Source organism: Carcharodon carcharias, chromosome 4, assembly GCF_017639515.1.
Source record: "Carcharodon carcharias isolate sCarCar2 chromosome 4, sCarCar2.pri, whole genome shotgun sequence".
Lineage (NCBI taxonomy): Eukaryota > Metazoa > Chordata > Chondrichthyes > Lamniformes > Lamnidae > Carcharodon > Carcharodon carcharias.
The window spans coordinates 6,981,861-6,999,349 of NC_054470.1; the positions used below are offsets into that span (position 1 = coordinate 6,981,861).

The 17,489-nt window shown below is 42.3% G+C and overlaps 1 protein-coding gene across 4 annotated transcripts in view; it reads left to right on the forward strand.

Annotated features, from left to right (window-relative positions):
* Nucleotides 1-17,489, forward strand: part of LOC121276969 (aminopeptidase Q-like) — a 239,842-nt gene that overhangs the window by 192,479 nt on the left and 29,874 nt on the right. For all 4 annotated transcript variants that reach the window (XM_041185720.1, XM_041185717.1, XM_041185719.1 and 1 more), the window contains exons 13-15: nucleotides 2,425-2,480; nucleotides 3,340-3,487; nucleotides 7,774-7,868. In XM_041185720.1, coding sequence (XP_041041654.1) covers nucleotides 2,425-2,480; nucleotides 3,340-3,487; nucleotides 7,774-7,868 — 299 coding nt within the window. The remainder of the gene's footprint in view (nucleotides 1-2,424; nucleotides 2,481-3,339; nucleotides 3,488-7,773; nucleotides 7,869-17,489) is intronic.

The window sequence follows — 17,489 nt, forward strand, 5'->3', positions numbered from 1 at the left end:
GGATGTGAGGGGTGAGTGCTAAGAGCTGAGCTGGTCCTTCTAACCAACTTGCCTTAGCGCTCGCTTGCCCTCTTGGCCTCTTAGGATCTGCTTCTAGGGTCAATGGAGCACAACTCTATCCTGCCCCCGCCTCTCCAGAGCAAAAATTGAATCTAACAGGGCCCCTTAAACTGAGGCGTGTCTGCCAAGTAGGGAAATTTCCCGACTCGAGCTATCTGCCTCAGTAGCAAAAATCCAGCCCTAGGGCTTCACCCAGGTTCTGTCTTTCAAACCAAACTGATTAAATCTCAATGCAGGTCTCTGAGAATCTTCACAGCTCCCTACATGGAATAACACAGAATATTCTTGAGCAGCGAATATATTTGAACTGTGATCCAGTTTATGTTTTGTACATATTCAACAGCGTTTCCTTGCTTGATATTTAATATCACTATACATAAAATCCAGAATTCTATTTGGCTTTTTTCAGCATATGCTATTCTTGGGTATATTTCTTATGAAAACCATGGGCAATCTCTCGGAGCTCAATTGTTGTCTGCTTATTGGATTTGTGGAGAAGAAAGGCTTTCCAAATAAATATTGCAAGCATCTGTCAATTGTCAGTAATTCCAGACTTTTATTGGGCTGGCAGTCAGGAGGTGGTGGGGAAGGATGGAAATAAGAGTGACACTCAGGAGGAAGCACTTGATGATCCACTGTGTTGGTGTACCTATGCCACATGGACTTCAGCAGTTCAAAACAGCAGCTCATGACCACCTTCTCAAGAGCAATTAGGGCCAGGCAATAAGTGTTGGCTGAATTACTACTGATGTCCACACGCCATAAAAGAATAAAAAAAAATACATCAGTCCTGTCGATCATCTGCTGTTGCTTCCACTTACGCCTGCACAATTAGACTCAAGGACCCCGGGGGTGCAAGTCCAACTCACCAAATGCTGCTAGTCAATAGGGACCAAATGGAGGTCTCAAGCCCACACTTGACAGTGTAACAAGTTCAGTGGAGCAATCTTCCCAGATGCTGCCTTTAATTCGGCACCTTCATGGTTGCCATTCCTGTTCAGGATGGTATGTAGGCTCCCTATGCTGCAGGTTCAATTAGAGGGCCTGGAACTCAGCCTCAGCAGTCTCACCGGGTGAAATGGGTGCTACTGAGGTAGGTCAGTTACTGAGGGCACCTCAATGTGGAGGCAACATTGTTGGCCTGCACATCTTCAAATAACTGGTACCTAGAGCAGTAGGTGAATTGATCTAATAGGGATTGGTCTCGGTCACAATTGTGGCCTTTCATTAAACTAATTGCCAACCACCACCAGCCCCACCTCCCCCCCACCCCCCCCCCCAAACCCCTTTTGCAAGATGGAGCCTCCAGCTCAGAAAGCCACCAGCCTGCCACAGGAAGTCACCTCAATTGAGTTGGCAACTTTTGCTTGAGGCAGGAGGGGCCACTCCAGCACTGGTAAAATAAAGGAAAGGCCACAAAATCACCCTTAACTGGGGACCCAACAATGTTAATCGGCTGCCCATCTTCATGAGGTCCACAACTGATCTACTTTCCAACCAGTACCCGGAAAAGCTCCCTGGTCACGGTTATGTGTCTGGAAGTTGTCCCAGTGTGGTTTCCCCAGATCTGATCTTCAAGCCTGGCAAAACAGGGCTGGTAAAATTCAGCCCAAGGAGGCACAAACACCAGACTATCACAAGAAGAACAGATCAAGAATTATTTGGTTTTTCACACGATAGGTTATTAAAATATGGAGGGCTAGAAATTCATCTGCCTCAATTTGTGGGCTCAGAATTTGCAATACCCCCCATGACCATTCAGATCGAGGTGGCCAAGGCACAAAATTGATTTGCCCACTTCGTTTGAATGATATAAATGCAAGAACCTATGCTCCAATAGCGATCTCCTCTTCTCAGTGCTCCCGACATGGTTTGCACATGGTTATGTTGGCAATGTCATTTCCCAATCATTGATACAGGCAGCCTGCTTTTCTTAAAGTTACTCTGCTTCTTAAAGACAGGTTAGAAAAAAGTTTGCCCAATGGAAAATCCTGAAAAATGAACAACAAGGCATGCAGAAGTTTCCAGATTGATCAATGTGGCACTGGAAGCATCAGTAGTGCAAATGGGCAGCTGGAGAGGTGCTATGATCTCACAGGCAGTTAGAAAAACCTCACGGACAACCCTCAAAAGGGAGTGGAAGTAGGTGGGCAGCAAGATCATCTCCCAGAGTCTGGGATCGAGGAATTGGCAGCAGTGCCAGAAGAAGCCTAATGACCTCACGTGAGCGGGCAATGTCATTGAATGCATCTTCACATGAAAACCCAAATTATAAAAATTCATTGTTGGATACGTTTGCATTGTTTTGAATTTATTCATTGTTTTAACTACTTTTCTTTAATTCTGAGAGCTCATCTTCCATAGGTTATTCCAGTTTCTAACAGAGCACAGTTAGTCAACGACGCATTTGACCTAGAATGGTGAGTAATGCATCAAAATAGAAGTATAAAAACTCTTATCTGTTAGCTCCCTCTGTAAATGTGATCATCGCCTCAACACTGGGTATATTCTTAAACGTTTTGTTCCAATTACAAATGAAGTTTAATCAACTCAACTTTGGGAAAAAAACATCTATCCTATCTATTGGGATTTGCATATAGAAGGTTTAGAGAAATTAGAAACACTATGAACGTTAAGGGCTAAAGCACGTGTAGTTTACTTTCTGATCCTTGACAAATATTTGAGTTTTTTTTATTTGTAACATCCTTAATGTTATGGATTGTTGCTTATGACCATGAATGGAAGGAGTATCAACCAATATTGCTAAATAGATAGTTTTGCCCTGTTTAAAATTATTTTCCGCATAAGTCCGAATTTTCAACCTTCATCAAAATAAATTTGCAACCCCCGTCACAGTTAATCACTTTTCATTTACCGGTGTTACAAACAGACTTGATGTTTCCATCAGTGGAAACTGAGCACATTGGTCCCAATTTTAAGTCAGGACACAGTCAGTCCATGCAAGGAGGCCTGGGTGAGCAACAAGCTTGCATGTTGAGGCCCAAAACTCCCCAGGCTGCATTTTAATATCCAGCCCTCAGCTCCTGCCCGAATCCAGCAGAATCCAATGCCTGGCAGGCAGGTGGATGCAGAGTTTTGGCAGGAGGAGGCCACTGTTAGGAACAATAGGAATAGTCTCCAGCAGTCAAATAAGTGATACGATGAGGAGGCTCAGTAAAACTCCTAAAATTAAATTTTATCTTTTTTCATCCAGAACTGATCGGTTCATTGCAGGTTTTTAATCAAAATTATTCTGTTTTTTTTTTTGCTACCTAACAGGTCTGGGTATACTGACATCAAAATTGCTCTGGGTATAACTACGTATCTTGCCAAGGAACAGGACAACAATGTATGGCTATTAGCCTTCATTCACTTAGAGAGGCTTCGATCAGTATTACAAACCACCCATACATATGGGCTTTATAAGGTATTAATATTTTCCTATACCCTATGTTTTAATGAAACAATGTGGCTGCAGTAATAATTTAAAATTATATTCCACATAATTTATTCCTTTAATTTTTTGGGGATGATTTTAACTTTTGAATTTAATGGAAATGAAATCTGGGGAGATGTTTAAAGGACAGCTGAGCCATGACTTGTCTTTTTTACACTGTCACCAAAGTTTCACATGACTACATTGGGTCTAAAGAATTGTTCAACATAGGAATGAGTAATGATCCTAAGAAAAGAATTATCAAGACTGTGATTTGGAACGTCTTGTTGGAAGAGGCTGAAACATGGACCTTCAGAAAAGTGGACATCCAAAGAGGAGAAAGTTGTGAAATGCTGTCCTGGAGAAGGAGGGAGCTGGTCTGTTGGAGAGAACACAAGAGCAATAAAGAAATTCTCAGCATGATGGAAGTGGAAAGATTGTTACTGAATATGATCAAGGTTGGATTGGCCATATTTTAAGGTATGAGAACTTGCTGAAGGAAGTGACTGAAGGAAGATTAAAAGGATGCAGATCAAGAAGAAGAAAGAATGATGATGTAAGACAAAGACAACATGCAGTTGAAAATGGGAGACTTCCTAGAGCAACTGAAGAGGACAGTGTAAGACTGAGTGCAGCACCCACAACACTCAAGAAGCTGGACATCGTCCAGGACAAAGCAGCCCGCTTGGTTGGCACCACATCCACAAACATTCACTCCCTCCACCACCAATGCACAGTAGCAGCAGTGTGTACCATCTACAAGGTGCACTGCAGGAATTCACCAAGGCTTCTTAGACAGCACCTTCCAAACCCACAGCCACTACCACCTAGAAGGACAAGGGCAGCAGATAGATGGAACATCACCACCTGGAAGTTCCCCTCTAAGTCACCATCCTGACTTGGAAATGTATCGCCATTCCTTCACTGTCGCAGGGTCGAAATCCTGGAACTCCATTCCTAACAGCGCTGTGGGTATACCTACACCACATGGACTGCAGCGGTTCAAGAAGGCAGCTCACCACCACCTTCTCAACGGCATCTAGGGATGGGCAATAAAAGCTGGCCCAGCCAGCAAAACCCACCCATCTCATGAATGAATAATAAAAGGAAAATTGCAAGACATGGAGAAATGAGCAGAGGACCTGGCCTTAGGCAGATCACCACTACTATTGGGTCTAAATCCATTGTCAAATTGAACAAAGAACAAAAGACTAAAGAATATTTGTGGTTTCCTTTGTTAAAGTATTTGACCTGCATCTTGATAGGGGCACACTGCCTAGGCAGGGGTGGGGTGGAGTTGCTGTCGGAGAATCCAGAAGTTTGGGTTTCCTCACATGCTTTAATTCGTATCTCTCAGCATGAAAAGTTTTGCCTCGACAGGGTTTCTTGCCCAAAAGTCAGCTGAATGACAGCCTAGGGTTCCAGTCAGGCAGGGAGTAATGGAGGTCAGAGCTGCAAGTAGGGTGACTGCTGCTGCAACTGGAAACATGGTGGACATGTCACACTCTACATAGCCAGGCAGTGAAGGACTGAACTAGAGCCTAATCTTTACACTCTTGATAAGCTTCTATGTACAGAGAAGCACATTACAAATATGCATGTCCAAACTTGATAACCACAGTTTCAATCTGCTCCTATATATTGGTGCACAAATGAATCCCTAGTTAATTATCCACTACCTGAATGCAATAAATACTCAATTATTTTACAATTAGTGGTGGCGGGTGGGGGGGTGGGGGGGTGGTGGGAAGAGGTTCAACTTCTGACCCTGGGAAGGGCAATCCCATGGTCATTCAATACCCAACTCTGGTGGTGGGGGTCTGATCATCGACCCAGGAGGGTTAGGGGACAGGATATATGGGAGGGTTGTGTCTGTTGACAGGAGTGCATGGGGCCTGCGAGAAGCACATGCCCTTTCCCATAGGCTGTCTACACCTTCCTTCAACTGTTGGGTTTACTGTGGCCTGGGAAATCCAGTTGTACAGAGTTAAAGCTGCAGTGCAGGTTAAATCAGAGACTGCCAATCTCATTAAAATATTTAAGTGGCCAACCTGCATCCTTCGAGTGGGTTATCTGCCCACCCCTTCTCCCACCTGCATTAAATCTGGAAGGGTGATTTTGTGCTGGGTTTGAGATGTATAAAGTTTTAACATCTCACCCAATCTTAATCTCCCATCTTTGGAGGTTAGGGTCCAATCTTTGGAGGTTAGGGTTCAGCCATTTGTAACTGTTGGGGTTATTTAGGACTAAGGCTCTAGAGCCTTTATACCAGGCAACTCTGATGGACAAACAGGAATGGGCTAGAACTTGGAGCATACAGTGTCTGTTTTTTGGCATTATTTGGACTACCAAGCCCCCAATATGGTGAGCATGATGCGTGCATATATTTCTGGGGGGAAGTGCACCATCCATCATATTAGGTAAGGACAAATAACAGGCGTCCTTTACCCATGCCTGAAATGAACATTAAATTCTTTGCAAATGCAATCAGGAACCGAATGCCAGCTTGAGGTCCATCTCCAAGGCTGGTTTGCCTTAAGGCAGCCAGCATCATCACATGCTGCACTCAGTGAAAACAATCAAAAGGAATTGCCTGCAACAAAGAAGATAAGTAACTTAACTGAATGCAAGCATTCCTACTCTTCTTGACCCTATATTTAAGTCCCTTTGCAGTCACCACCACTCCCACTCCCAAATGCTCCTTACCTGCCTCTTCCCAAACCCTGATAGCCCCATCACCCCAATCCTCAAGCCAATGCTCAACTCCAAACCCCACATACAGCCCAACATGCTGGCCCACTCACCAGCCCTTTCCCAAGCCCCAATCCATTCCCCTACCAACGCCCCAAACCCTGACCTAGCCCCTTATTCCCTGTATCCCATTTAGGTCCTGACCCCTGATCCCCAATCCAGGCCTTGACGCCCAACAATACTTACTTGTGCACTGCTACATTCCAAACAGTGATTTTTTTTTTAGCACTTTTTCAGTAATATTGAAATGGCATCTGAGGCCCAATGTCTAGAGAGCCTCAGGCCTCACCATTCAAATATGGGTAGGCACAAAGTACACCATTTGCATGAACAAAGCTAGGGGAGGTCCAAATCCAGACCAATAATTCTATATTTAGCTGGTCAGGCAGCACCTATGGAGAGAGAGAGAGAGAGAGAGAGAGAGAGAGAGTTATCATTTCAGGTTGATGACCTGTCATCACAAAGTCATCTATCTGGAATTTTACATTCTCCCTGCCGCCCCCCCCAACACCCCCACCCCCACCCCCACAATCACCCCTGGGAGCATGCTGGCAGATGGAGGGAAGGGGGTGGTAAATCAGGTGGCATGGTGGGGGTGCCATGCCCATCCCTACCTATATCTGCTGGGATTTTACCAGTGGTGGGGTAGATATCGAGCAGCCTGCCTGCCCTTAGGCAAAGTGAAGTCTTTAAAATGGCAAATAATGGCTCCTCCCACCACTGCTGATATTTTACCAGTGGCACCATTGCCCATGCAATATGGCAAGGCTGCTAGCTAGACACTGGCAGCCTGACTGTGGGCTCAGGATGCAGTCTTCCTGTCGATGCACCACACACACACACACACACACACACCCCAACCTCCCTGCACCCCCCACCTCTGGCCCCCCCTCCCCCCAACCCCAACGGCAAGGCCACCCCATTCGGCCTCCCAATCGCTGCAACCCTTGCTTGCCAGAACCAGCGAAGCCGCCTCATTTACCTAGTTATTCAGCATCCCTTGCTGTTCTTGGTTTGGCTCTGACTGCCTGACTCAGCAGTGGCTAACACTCTCAGTGGGGGTTCTAGGTCTGGGGGGGTGCCAGCCATTTGATTGGAGGTGCGACATCCACCCTAATCGGTGCAGAAGCTATGGCATCGGGAGTTAACTGCCTAATGACATAAAATACTGTCGTGACTTCCTGGGCAAGTGAAGGTGGGTTCATCACCCACTTTTCAAATGATGGGTGGGGCCACTGCCTTCACATATAATTCCAGCCATTAACTCTGCTTCTCTCTCCACACATGTTACCTGACCTGCTGAGTATTCCAGCATTTTCTGTTTTTATTTCAGATTTCCCAAAATTGGCAGTATTTTGCTTTAGTGTGTGTCTGTGTTTAGCCTGTTTACATGAAACTGGTGCTCTGTTAACCAGATTGCATGAGCTCAACTGCCTTAAAAGTGTCAGATGCTACTGAAAAGTTTATAAATAATTTGTGTTAACGCCCTTATTTTACAGTCTAATTTATTTATTTGTTATTTTCAGAAATACATTTTCAGCCGAATTGTTCCATTTTATCATTATCAGATGAAATTGATGAACGAAGATTTCAGTAACATTCATAATAGCACCATTGTCCGGTACGTATTACAATTTTCTATCCATTAGCTATGAGTTAACTGATTCAATGTTTACTTATTTTGTGCCACATGTAGTTTATTTTCCACCCGATCTTATGCTTGTACTTTTTCCCAGTTCTGTTAAGATGGAACCAAATAGGGCTATCCTGATGCCTTAGCATCTAATTGCATCTTCCAGCATGGTACTTAGCTGAGTAGACCAGGGAGATACCCCACTTACTTCCTTGCCTATGCTGAGGTATTGGATCTTAACCAGGATTGAGCAGGATAAGGAAGTGAAATATAAATCAGGACTCTGGCTTCTACTTGCTATCAAATAATACCCAGTGGAAAGCAGGTAAATGTGGGGAATATGGTGAACTGTCAATGGCATCAGCCTTTCATTTCTTCAACCTAGATTAGAATCTATTAGGAGGATGTTGGTTACAGAACTGCATATCCTAAATCGTCTCTGGAGTCTGCTGTAGGTTAACTAAGTCTTAATTAACTCTAGAATTATTTACACATGTACAGTAAAGGGTACAAGCTAGAAGCTGTCTTCATACTTAGGTCTATACACGTCTCTGCTCAACACCACAGGGACCCTGGGTCTGGGTCATGTGTGTTCTTACACACTACTGTGTGGGCAATACCCTGCTCAGTCCCACATTAACCCTGTGTGCCATTCCTTATACTGCAACTGCACCCCCCCCCCCCGTCTTTATCCAATGTATTTGGAGTTATACTAGTTTACTTCATGTCTTATATTGTTGTCAGTCCCATAGTTGCATTGCTGTTACTACATTAGCACAATTACCACATTAGCACTACCCCATCTGCCCCCTTCAAATCCTTGAATTTAAAGGTTCAGGTGATCTGGAAGCCTTTTAACCTTCTCGATTGTAGTTCTTTTAGAGGGGTGGTAGGCTCTGTTGCTGCTGGTTCTTCCTGTTGATCTGAAGGTTGAGCTGGCATCTGGGTATGCTTTCATTCTTTTCTTCCATCCCTTCATGCTGAACTGCACTTGGTCAGTCCAACTGTTGCGTTGATCGGTGGTTGCTGCTACTCTAACTCGTGTCTTGAGGGGTGGGTGAAAATTGTGTTCATCCCCCTTGTCGCTTCTTTTGCTTTATCCATTGTTGTGTGGGTCATCCCAATATCCCCTGTGGCTGAGGAAGAGCATTCCTGTGGCGAGAAGAAGGTTTAGTGATACGCTCACCTCCGCTTTTTTGTGGTCAGCCATGGATGGCTACTACCAGTTTCCAGCATCTCGTGACTTTGGCATGCTGACTGGGAATTGCAGCATATGTACTGTGGTTGCAGTGTTGACCTGCTGCTCCATGGCTTAACGAAGTCTCTGGAATCTTCTGTAGGTTAACTGTATTGTTAACTGGGGCCAGAGGTAGAGATTTCTCAGATTGCTGATCAATCTTTTTCACCTCTTCCACAGGAGGTGTCATGGTTACCTCCTCGGTTGTTGGCTGGTCTAACCATTGAGGGTTTCTGGGGCCTGTAATGAGAATGGACAACCCTGCTCCGCAAAGAGAGAAGACAGCTCAGAGCTAAATTCCCAGTCAGGATACTCTTTTTAGTTTGAGTACTTGGGAATGTGCAGTTCTGTTTAGTTAACAACAACGGTTGGCTTGATATCACCTGCTGTCTTGAGGAGATCTAAGGCTATGCAGGCATCCCTGCTCAGGAGAGAGAAAGGCTAATTATGGATGTCATACATCAGCTCAAAGATCTGTTGTCACCATACCTCAGAGGTTCCAGGATCATACCAATGACTGGAAGTTGGATTCCTCTGGGCCTGTGGAGTGACCTGTCCATTGTTCGAAGTCAGAGGTCTTTCAAGCAGGGTTCTTTGTCTGAAAGGACTGTCGCACTGGTTCCTGTGTTTAATTTAAAATGTTAAATGGCCATTAACTGAAATGTCTGCATTCCAAAATAAGAAGCCAAGATCTTTGACCTCATCCAAGAAACATGGCTGTGTGCCTTCTGGGTTTGCAGTTCTAACCTCATAGATCAACTTTGGGCCTCCTGTGCCTTTTCAGAGCTCTTGGCTTGCCCAGTTTGCCATAGTGTCCAATCCTGTTGCATGAGAAGCATTGGGCTGCACTTGCAGGACATTGACCTTGCCTGAGAGGGCACTTTGCTCCACAGCGCTGGCACAGTCGCTCTGCTGACCGGTTTGGGAATTGCTTTCCCTGACTTAGTGTCCAAGCTGGACTGAGGATTAGCCTTTGTACCATGTTTTATTCTGTCCCCTTAAGATTGTCCTGTGCTGCTCAGGATTCTTACTGTCAAACTATCTGGATTGCCTTCTCCAGGGTCAGATCTTCCTTTGCTTGTAGGAGGTCAGGCAGCGCATCATCTGTTACTCATACCATTATTCTGTCTCTGATGAGTTCAGACATTAAATCTCCATATTCGCAATCTTCTGCCATCCTGTACAGATCATTGAATGAATCAACTGGCTCTCCTGCCAGTTGGACTCTTTCCTTTGAGTATTTTATTGCTTCTTAGATTGAAATAAATGTTGAATGATTTTAGTACTTCTTTCAAATTTTGCTGATGATTCATTAAATCTGTCTTACAGTTGTATCATCTGTAATCGGGCCTATCAAGTAAAGCAGCATGTTCATCTGCTCTTCTTCTGACATGTTTAAATCCGAAGCAATGCTGTATCTTAATAATCTTTTCCTCCAAAGACACTAGGTTTGTGATTGGTCTGGGCCTTGGATTATTCCAAATTGACTTGGAAGTGTGGAATTGTGGTCCATGGTTAAAAAATATTTAGAAATGTCTGTGCAGCTTTAAGAGATTTTTGAATGTCAAGATGGTGTTGCCATTCGCTCAGAGATAAAGGGATTTTCCTTGCTTCCCGCTTTTAGCAGGCTCCGCAAAAATGCCAATGACACTCTTCTTGGGAAAAAGAAATTAACAATGTTTGTCTGGACCGGCTCCACCGATTTCCTTTTATTCAGCTGTTTACATTGTGAACTGTTGAGTCGGTTGAATTGGAGGTTCTGCTTATTTTTTCTTCTGTATGGGCAGTTGCAATATTCCCAAAATATTTCATTAATTTGTTCTCTTTTTCCTACCTGATAAGCACAAATGCCATATGTTCAAGCTCTCTCCCAGGGATCAGGTTTTAGCAATGGCTTTCTTTCAAATGGCACTTCTGACGTGGAATTGCTTTTAAGATATCTCAGGACTTGCGGCCGCCTGGAATTTTAAAAGATTTAGCTCACCCCTGCAAGCTCTGTTGGATCTGTACCCTGAAGCTGGGCTTCAAAAATGATTCAATGGAGTCTTGTGCTGCAGTGAGGAATTTTAAATCTCTGCCTTCAGTTTTCAGGCCTTTCTCTGGAGCATTTTCTAGCGATTTTTCCTCTGCGTATCTGCTTCTATAGGAGCTTCTTTTCAGGTTGGAATGCTTTGTTGAGTTTTTCTCTCTTTCAGCATTTTGGTTTGTCTCTGCATTTTACTGTCACCATGTTGGGAGGGTGTTGGTTACAGAACGGTGTGTCTTAAATAAGTCTCCACAGACTTCTGTAGGCTAACTAAGTCTTTATCAACTACTAGAACTACTGACACATGTAATTGAAAGGGTACAAGCTAGGAGCTGTCTCCATGCTTAGGCCTATACACGTTTCTGCTCAATACCACATTGACCCTGGCTCTGGGTTATGTGCCTTCTTGCATCACTGAGTGGGTGGTACTGTTTCTGTCCCACATTAACCCCATACGTGCCAGACCCTTATACTACAGAATCCGGGGCAGATTTATGGCACAAAGGTACTCCCAAGTGCCAAGACCTCATACACAATGAGTATGAACAGTCTTGAACTATGCAGGCATATGGGTACAATACTAAATGGTCCCCAATTTGGCACTAATTTGATCATCTCACTAAGAGAAGCCACAGGACGGTGGTCTTGGAAATCGATAAACATGGTGCAGTAGAAGGTACTCTTCTGAGGATGATGGACTGAAACCATATTTTGGGGGTTGAATAGAAGGAGATTTATTTTTTTAATCTACTTGTAGTATATTTCACATTAGAGTGGCTGTGGCTGATACCCTATCTTAGCACATCCCTCACCTTTGTTTATCACAGAAAAATCTTTTCTTAGCAGCTTAAACCATTGAATGTATTGCACTGCTCAATACTTTTTTTAAAAAAAAAACAACCTTCATCCTTTTAAAATGAAAGACTAGCCTCACCTTATCATTACTTTCTGACTACATCTGTTAATGTTTAGGTATCGCCAATACTTTACTCATGTTCACATCAACAAGTTACTTTTTATTGACAGACCTCTGTTTCCTGTGAACTAAAATGTATTACCTTAAGCACTGAGCGACTGAATTATTGTGCTGAAAGATTTTAGTAAGATATTTCACACCAGAGTAGCATACAAAATACCCAATCCCTGCTGATCTGGCAGCTGTGGATCAGTTGATAGCACTCTTACCCTGGGGACAGAAGGTTGTGGATTCAAGTCTTACTCTAGGACTTAAGCACAATGATCAAAGCTGATGCTCCAGTGCATTCTTTTGGATGAAATGTTAAACTGAGACCCCCTCTGTCCTCTCAGGTCCCCATGGCACTATTTTAAAAAAGAGACCCAATGTCTTGGCCCATATTTATCCCTCAATCAACATCACCAAAACAGATTTTCTGGCCATTATTGCATTGCTGTTTGTGGGAGCTTACTGTGCGCAAATAGATTACGGCATTTTCCACATTACAACAGTGACTAAACTTCAAAAGTACTTCATTGGCTATGAAGTACTTTGGGGCATCCTTTGATTATGAAAGGAACTATATAAATACAAGCCTTTCTTTCTGATCTTTTCAACAGGTAGAAAAGAAACAAACTGTTAAACCATATAGTTCAGACTAAATGACTAGTAGGACTTCGAATCCAACAAGAAACACAGAAAAAATAAAATAAATGCAGCAGATAAGCATTACACTTACTTAAAAGGTACTTCCTGAATTAACAAAAGCGAAGTTCTACAGAATTTTAGATTACTTTACAAAGCTTTTAAATTTAACCTGTTGGCAATGCCTAAGAAGATACATTTCTCTGAGTTGAACTGTCACCTAAAATCCCTAGGGTGGTGTCTAGATTGTTTTTTTGAGGTGGAGGCCAAATGTTTTTGAAGAAGTGCCCAGTTCTTACTCAGCATATCGTTATTATGATTTAAGTTATTTCTAACATCTGAAAAGATCTGAATAACAGTCCCATCACTGTCTGGAAAGGTGTTTACTATTTCAGGCCTGATAAAGAAACATTTAGAATCCCTATACAACATGATGGGCTGGATTTTTATGCTAGAAATAGGTAGCAGGAGTCCAAAAATTTCCTGGCTCAGCACACCTGCTTTGGGAAAATGTGCCTCAAAAAGTGCTATTTTCATTCCAGAGGAGAGGAGGTGTATGTTGGAGTCAAACCTGCCAACCCCCGGAAACAGTTTGAGGGTGGCCACAGGGACTGCCGAGTGCCAAGGAAAGCTGGTTAAAAGACCTGCCTTAGCTCTCTGGAACTATGTTCTGATAGGGTTCTGGTATCTTTATAATCGGCAAGGTAAATTTATTCACTCAAAAACTTATTGCCAGTCTTAATTCTCAACAGAGGGAGATTTAAAATCATCATAAGAGCTTAGTCAGCTACACTAGTTATAGACATGCTCTTAAAATAACTCCCTCCCAGGAATATTTAAACTAAACAAAGATATCTTAGAATAAAATATAAATGGTATATTATAACAGAAAGAACTCTCTCAAGAGTCAACCTCTTTCAGAACAAAATCCTTCATGGAAGAATTCTAGAAAATTTAGGGCACTGAGATTTACAAAGTGAAACCATAACAATTTATAATGGTTACTTAATAATATTTTATTATAATCTTGAATCTTGGATTATATTTTAATGGTTACAATATTACAGAGTGTAAAGTAAATCACAAACTAATCTTCCTAAAAGTAAATATATAGGAAATTCAAATCCACTTAAAATAAATGTAGGATATTCAAAGAAATAACAACTAGTTTATACTTACAATCAAAAGTACAAGGTGTAGTTTTCTGTTGTCTCAGTTATGAGGAAACCTATCTAAGGTCTTGACTCATTGATGGTCACGCCAATCTGACCCCAATGTTTATCTAACAGTCTATTTTAAAGAAAATCTGTTGCTCTTAGAGTAACATGATTATTATCTGTTATATTTCTGAGGCTCTTTTGTTTAAGAGAATTTTTGATGGGTTCAAAACCTGTTTCTTTTTCTAAAAACTCAGGTGCAGTTTCTCAAGTTCCATCTGGATAAAGCCTTTTACAGGCCTTAGCATCTGTGTATGTGGATGAAATTGATGTGTGTGTAGGTGTGTGTGATGTTGTGTGTCTCTGCTTTTTGCAAAGGATTTTTAGCTGAGTTTTTAGCTGAATTAAAATTTTAACCCTTTCATTAACTGGGTCAGATCCTTAACAGTTGCAATTGTTTCGTTCAATATTAGGCACCAGCCCTCTCACCACCCTCCGCCCCCACACCCACTCCCCATGTCTCATCCATGCTAACTCTGCCAACCTATGCCCTTCCACCCAATGCAATGGCCTCTTATACCCTCCATGCCAAGCCATGCCCTTCTGCCCAATCCCTACAGCTCCTCATACCATCCACGTCAACCCATGCCCCTCCAGCCATGCCAATGGCCCCTCAAGCTCATTGCCAACTCATAGCAGTTCCATGGCCATTCACCCACCATACACTCTGTATAGAATCAATGAACCCTATGTAATAATGGCATGTGTGGAAACGCTCAAAAAAAGCTATCATAACTTCCTTTAAAAACTGCTGTTACTACAACCCTATAAAAGTGTCAACCAGACCTTTAAAGTATCAATAGCAGAAACTTTAAGTATTTGACACTCTTTATCTTGCTTGAATAAACATTGAGTCATTGACAAAATAGACCTAAAAACTGCTGTCGATCAAGAAATGTTTTCCCTTGTGTGCACCTGTTTCAATAAACTAATGGAAATCTGGGCTCTCAGCCAAGTATGCATAATGCACAATGTATTGGGGATGGGTGAAGGGGCATGGGTTGGCAAGGGGGGATACGGGTAAGACTTTTTGAAGTTATCTTTCAAAAGGTTCCTTCGTCCAGATTATGGTTCATGACCCCTTGTGGGGCCATCTAGCACAAGTCCTTGAGAAGCTGTCCCAACTCAATGAAAATTGATAGGAGATGCCTATCCCCGCAATGGAGCTGGCCAAGTCAGGAATTCAGGGTGCGGGTTAACTGCCCACACTCTTTTCCCGCACTGGTGAAAATTGAGATGTGCTGGGAATGGTTCAGGAATCCTGGAATTGAATCCAGTCTGTCATTTTTAAAGTTCCACAGAGTCTCCTCTGCTCCTCAAAAACCCAGCCCAATGTTCCTTTAATGGGTGTCACAATTACAGTTATAAATCTGAAATTATTTTATTTTACAACTTCTGTGCTAGTAGCCAAAAAATTTTGACTTGACTAGGTTTTAGTATGAAATCAAAATATATCAAGTCAAATCATCCTCCCTTGAAACTCGTTACCTATTTGCTTCATTCCCAAACAATTGCTGGTAGATACTCCGTTTAAATTTGCAATAGTTAGACTAGCTAAAGGAGTCTTTTAAAATTCAGAAAGGTTCCAATTTAACACACAATGTATCCAGCGTCCACCACAATGTTGCCTACTCTTTTGGTTTTGGTGCTTCACTTTGGTTTTGCAAGCAAAAGCCCAATTAATCACTTCCACATTGTTCACACAGTGAAAGATTTACACCAACGATGCATTGTGTACAATGATTAGTGGGCTGAATTGCTGTGGGGGTTCTTCTGCTCATCTGGTGTAACTTTGCTGGAAGAATCATGGAAATCCTTGAATAAATGTACCAATGCAGTTTACACTCTTCTTGAGAGGTTTTCATGGCTTTTCTGCCAAAATTGCAGCAAACCAATGGGAGGACCTCCACAAAGATTTACCCACAGATCCTTATTCAACCTTCATCATTTTTCCACAAACATTAACTCAAAATGCAGAAAAATGTGTTTTGACATTATCGACATTTATTTGAAGGTTCTGCCTCTACTTTGTTCCTAACTGCATTAAATTATGCCTTGGGATGTTACCATATGAATGTGCAGTGCAGAGGTACAATGGGCTGCCTTTAAAGAGGGAATGGTTCAAATTTGAGGGAGAAGGTAGTATAACCAAATCCAGAGCTCTCTGGATGATGAAAGAGATAGGGAGTAAGGTGAAGCAAAAAAAAAATGGTGCTTATGACAATTAATACAAGTGAGCACCAGACTGAACAAGGAAAGTACAGAGGGGAAGTGAAAAATGAAATATGAGAGGCAAAGAGAGAGGATGAGAAGAGACTGGCAGTGAACATAAAAGGGAATCCAGGAGTCTTCTATTGGCTTATGGATAGTAAAAAGATAGCAAGGTGATGAGTGTGGCTGATTAGGAACCAAAAAGGGATCTATGCATGGAAATAGAGGGCATTGCTGAGGTCCTAATTGATTACTTTGCATCTCTCTTTACAAGGAACATGCTGCCAAGGCGTTAGTGAAAAAGGAAGTGGTTAAGATATTAGATGGGCTAAAAATTGATAAACAGGGAATATTTGAAAGTCTGACTTTACTTAAAATTGATAAGTCACCTTGATTGGATCAAATGCATCCAAGGATGCTGAGGGAAGTAGAGTGCAAATTATGGAAGTACTAGCCATATTCTAACAATTTTCCTTAGATATGGGGGTGGTGCCAGAGGATTAGAGAATTGCAAATGTTACACCGTTCTTCCAAAAACAAGGTGCAAGGATAAACCTAACAACTCAGTCAGTTTAACATCGGTAGTGGGAAAACTTTTAAAAATGATAATCCAAGACAAAATTGACCATCATATGGACAAGTGTGAATTAGTTAAGGAAAGCCAGCATGGATTTGTTTGGGGCAAATCATGTTTAACTAACCAGATTGAGTTTGTTTGATGAGGTAATAGAGAGGGTGATGAGGGTAATGTGGTTGATGTGATACACATGGACTTCCAAAAGGTACTTGATATAATAGGCTTGTCAGCAAAGTTGAAGCCCATGGAATAAAAGGGACAGTAGCAGTATGGACACAAAGTTGGCTAAGTATCAGGAAATAGAGAGTAATGGTGAACAGTTATTATTTGGACTGGAGAAAGTTATACAGTAGAGTTGGTACTAGGGCCATTGCTTTTCTTGATATATATGAATGACTTAGTCTTGTGTTAAAGAGGCGCAATTTCAAAATTTGCAGTTGAGACAAAATTTGGAAGTATTGTGAATTGTTAGAAAGATAGCGAAAGAATTCAAGAGAATATAGACAGTTTGATACAATAGGTGGACACATGACAGACCAAATTTAATGCAGAAAAATGGGAAATGATGCCTTTTGTTAGAAAAGACACAGAGAGGCAATATGAAATAAATGGTACAATCTTAAAGAGGGTGCAGGAACAGAGATGGACTTCTGGCTGCAGTCTCCAGTGCTTTCTGTTAAGATGCTAACTGAGGGTATTAGTGTACCAGGACAGACCAACACATCCATCACACAAAGTATG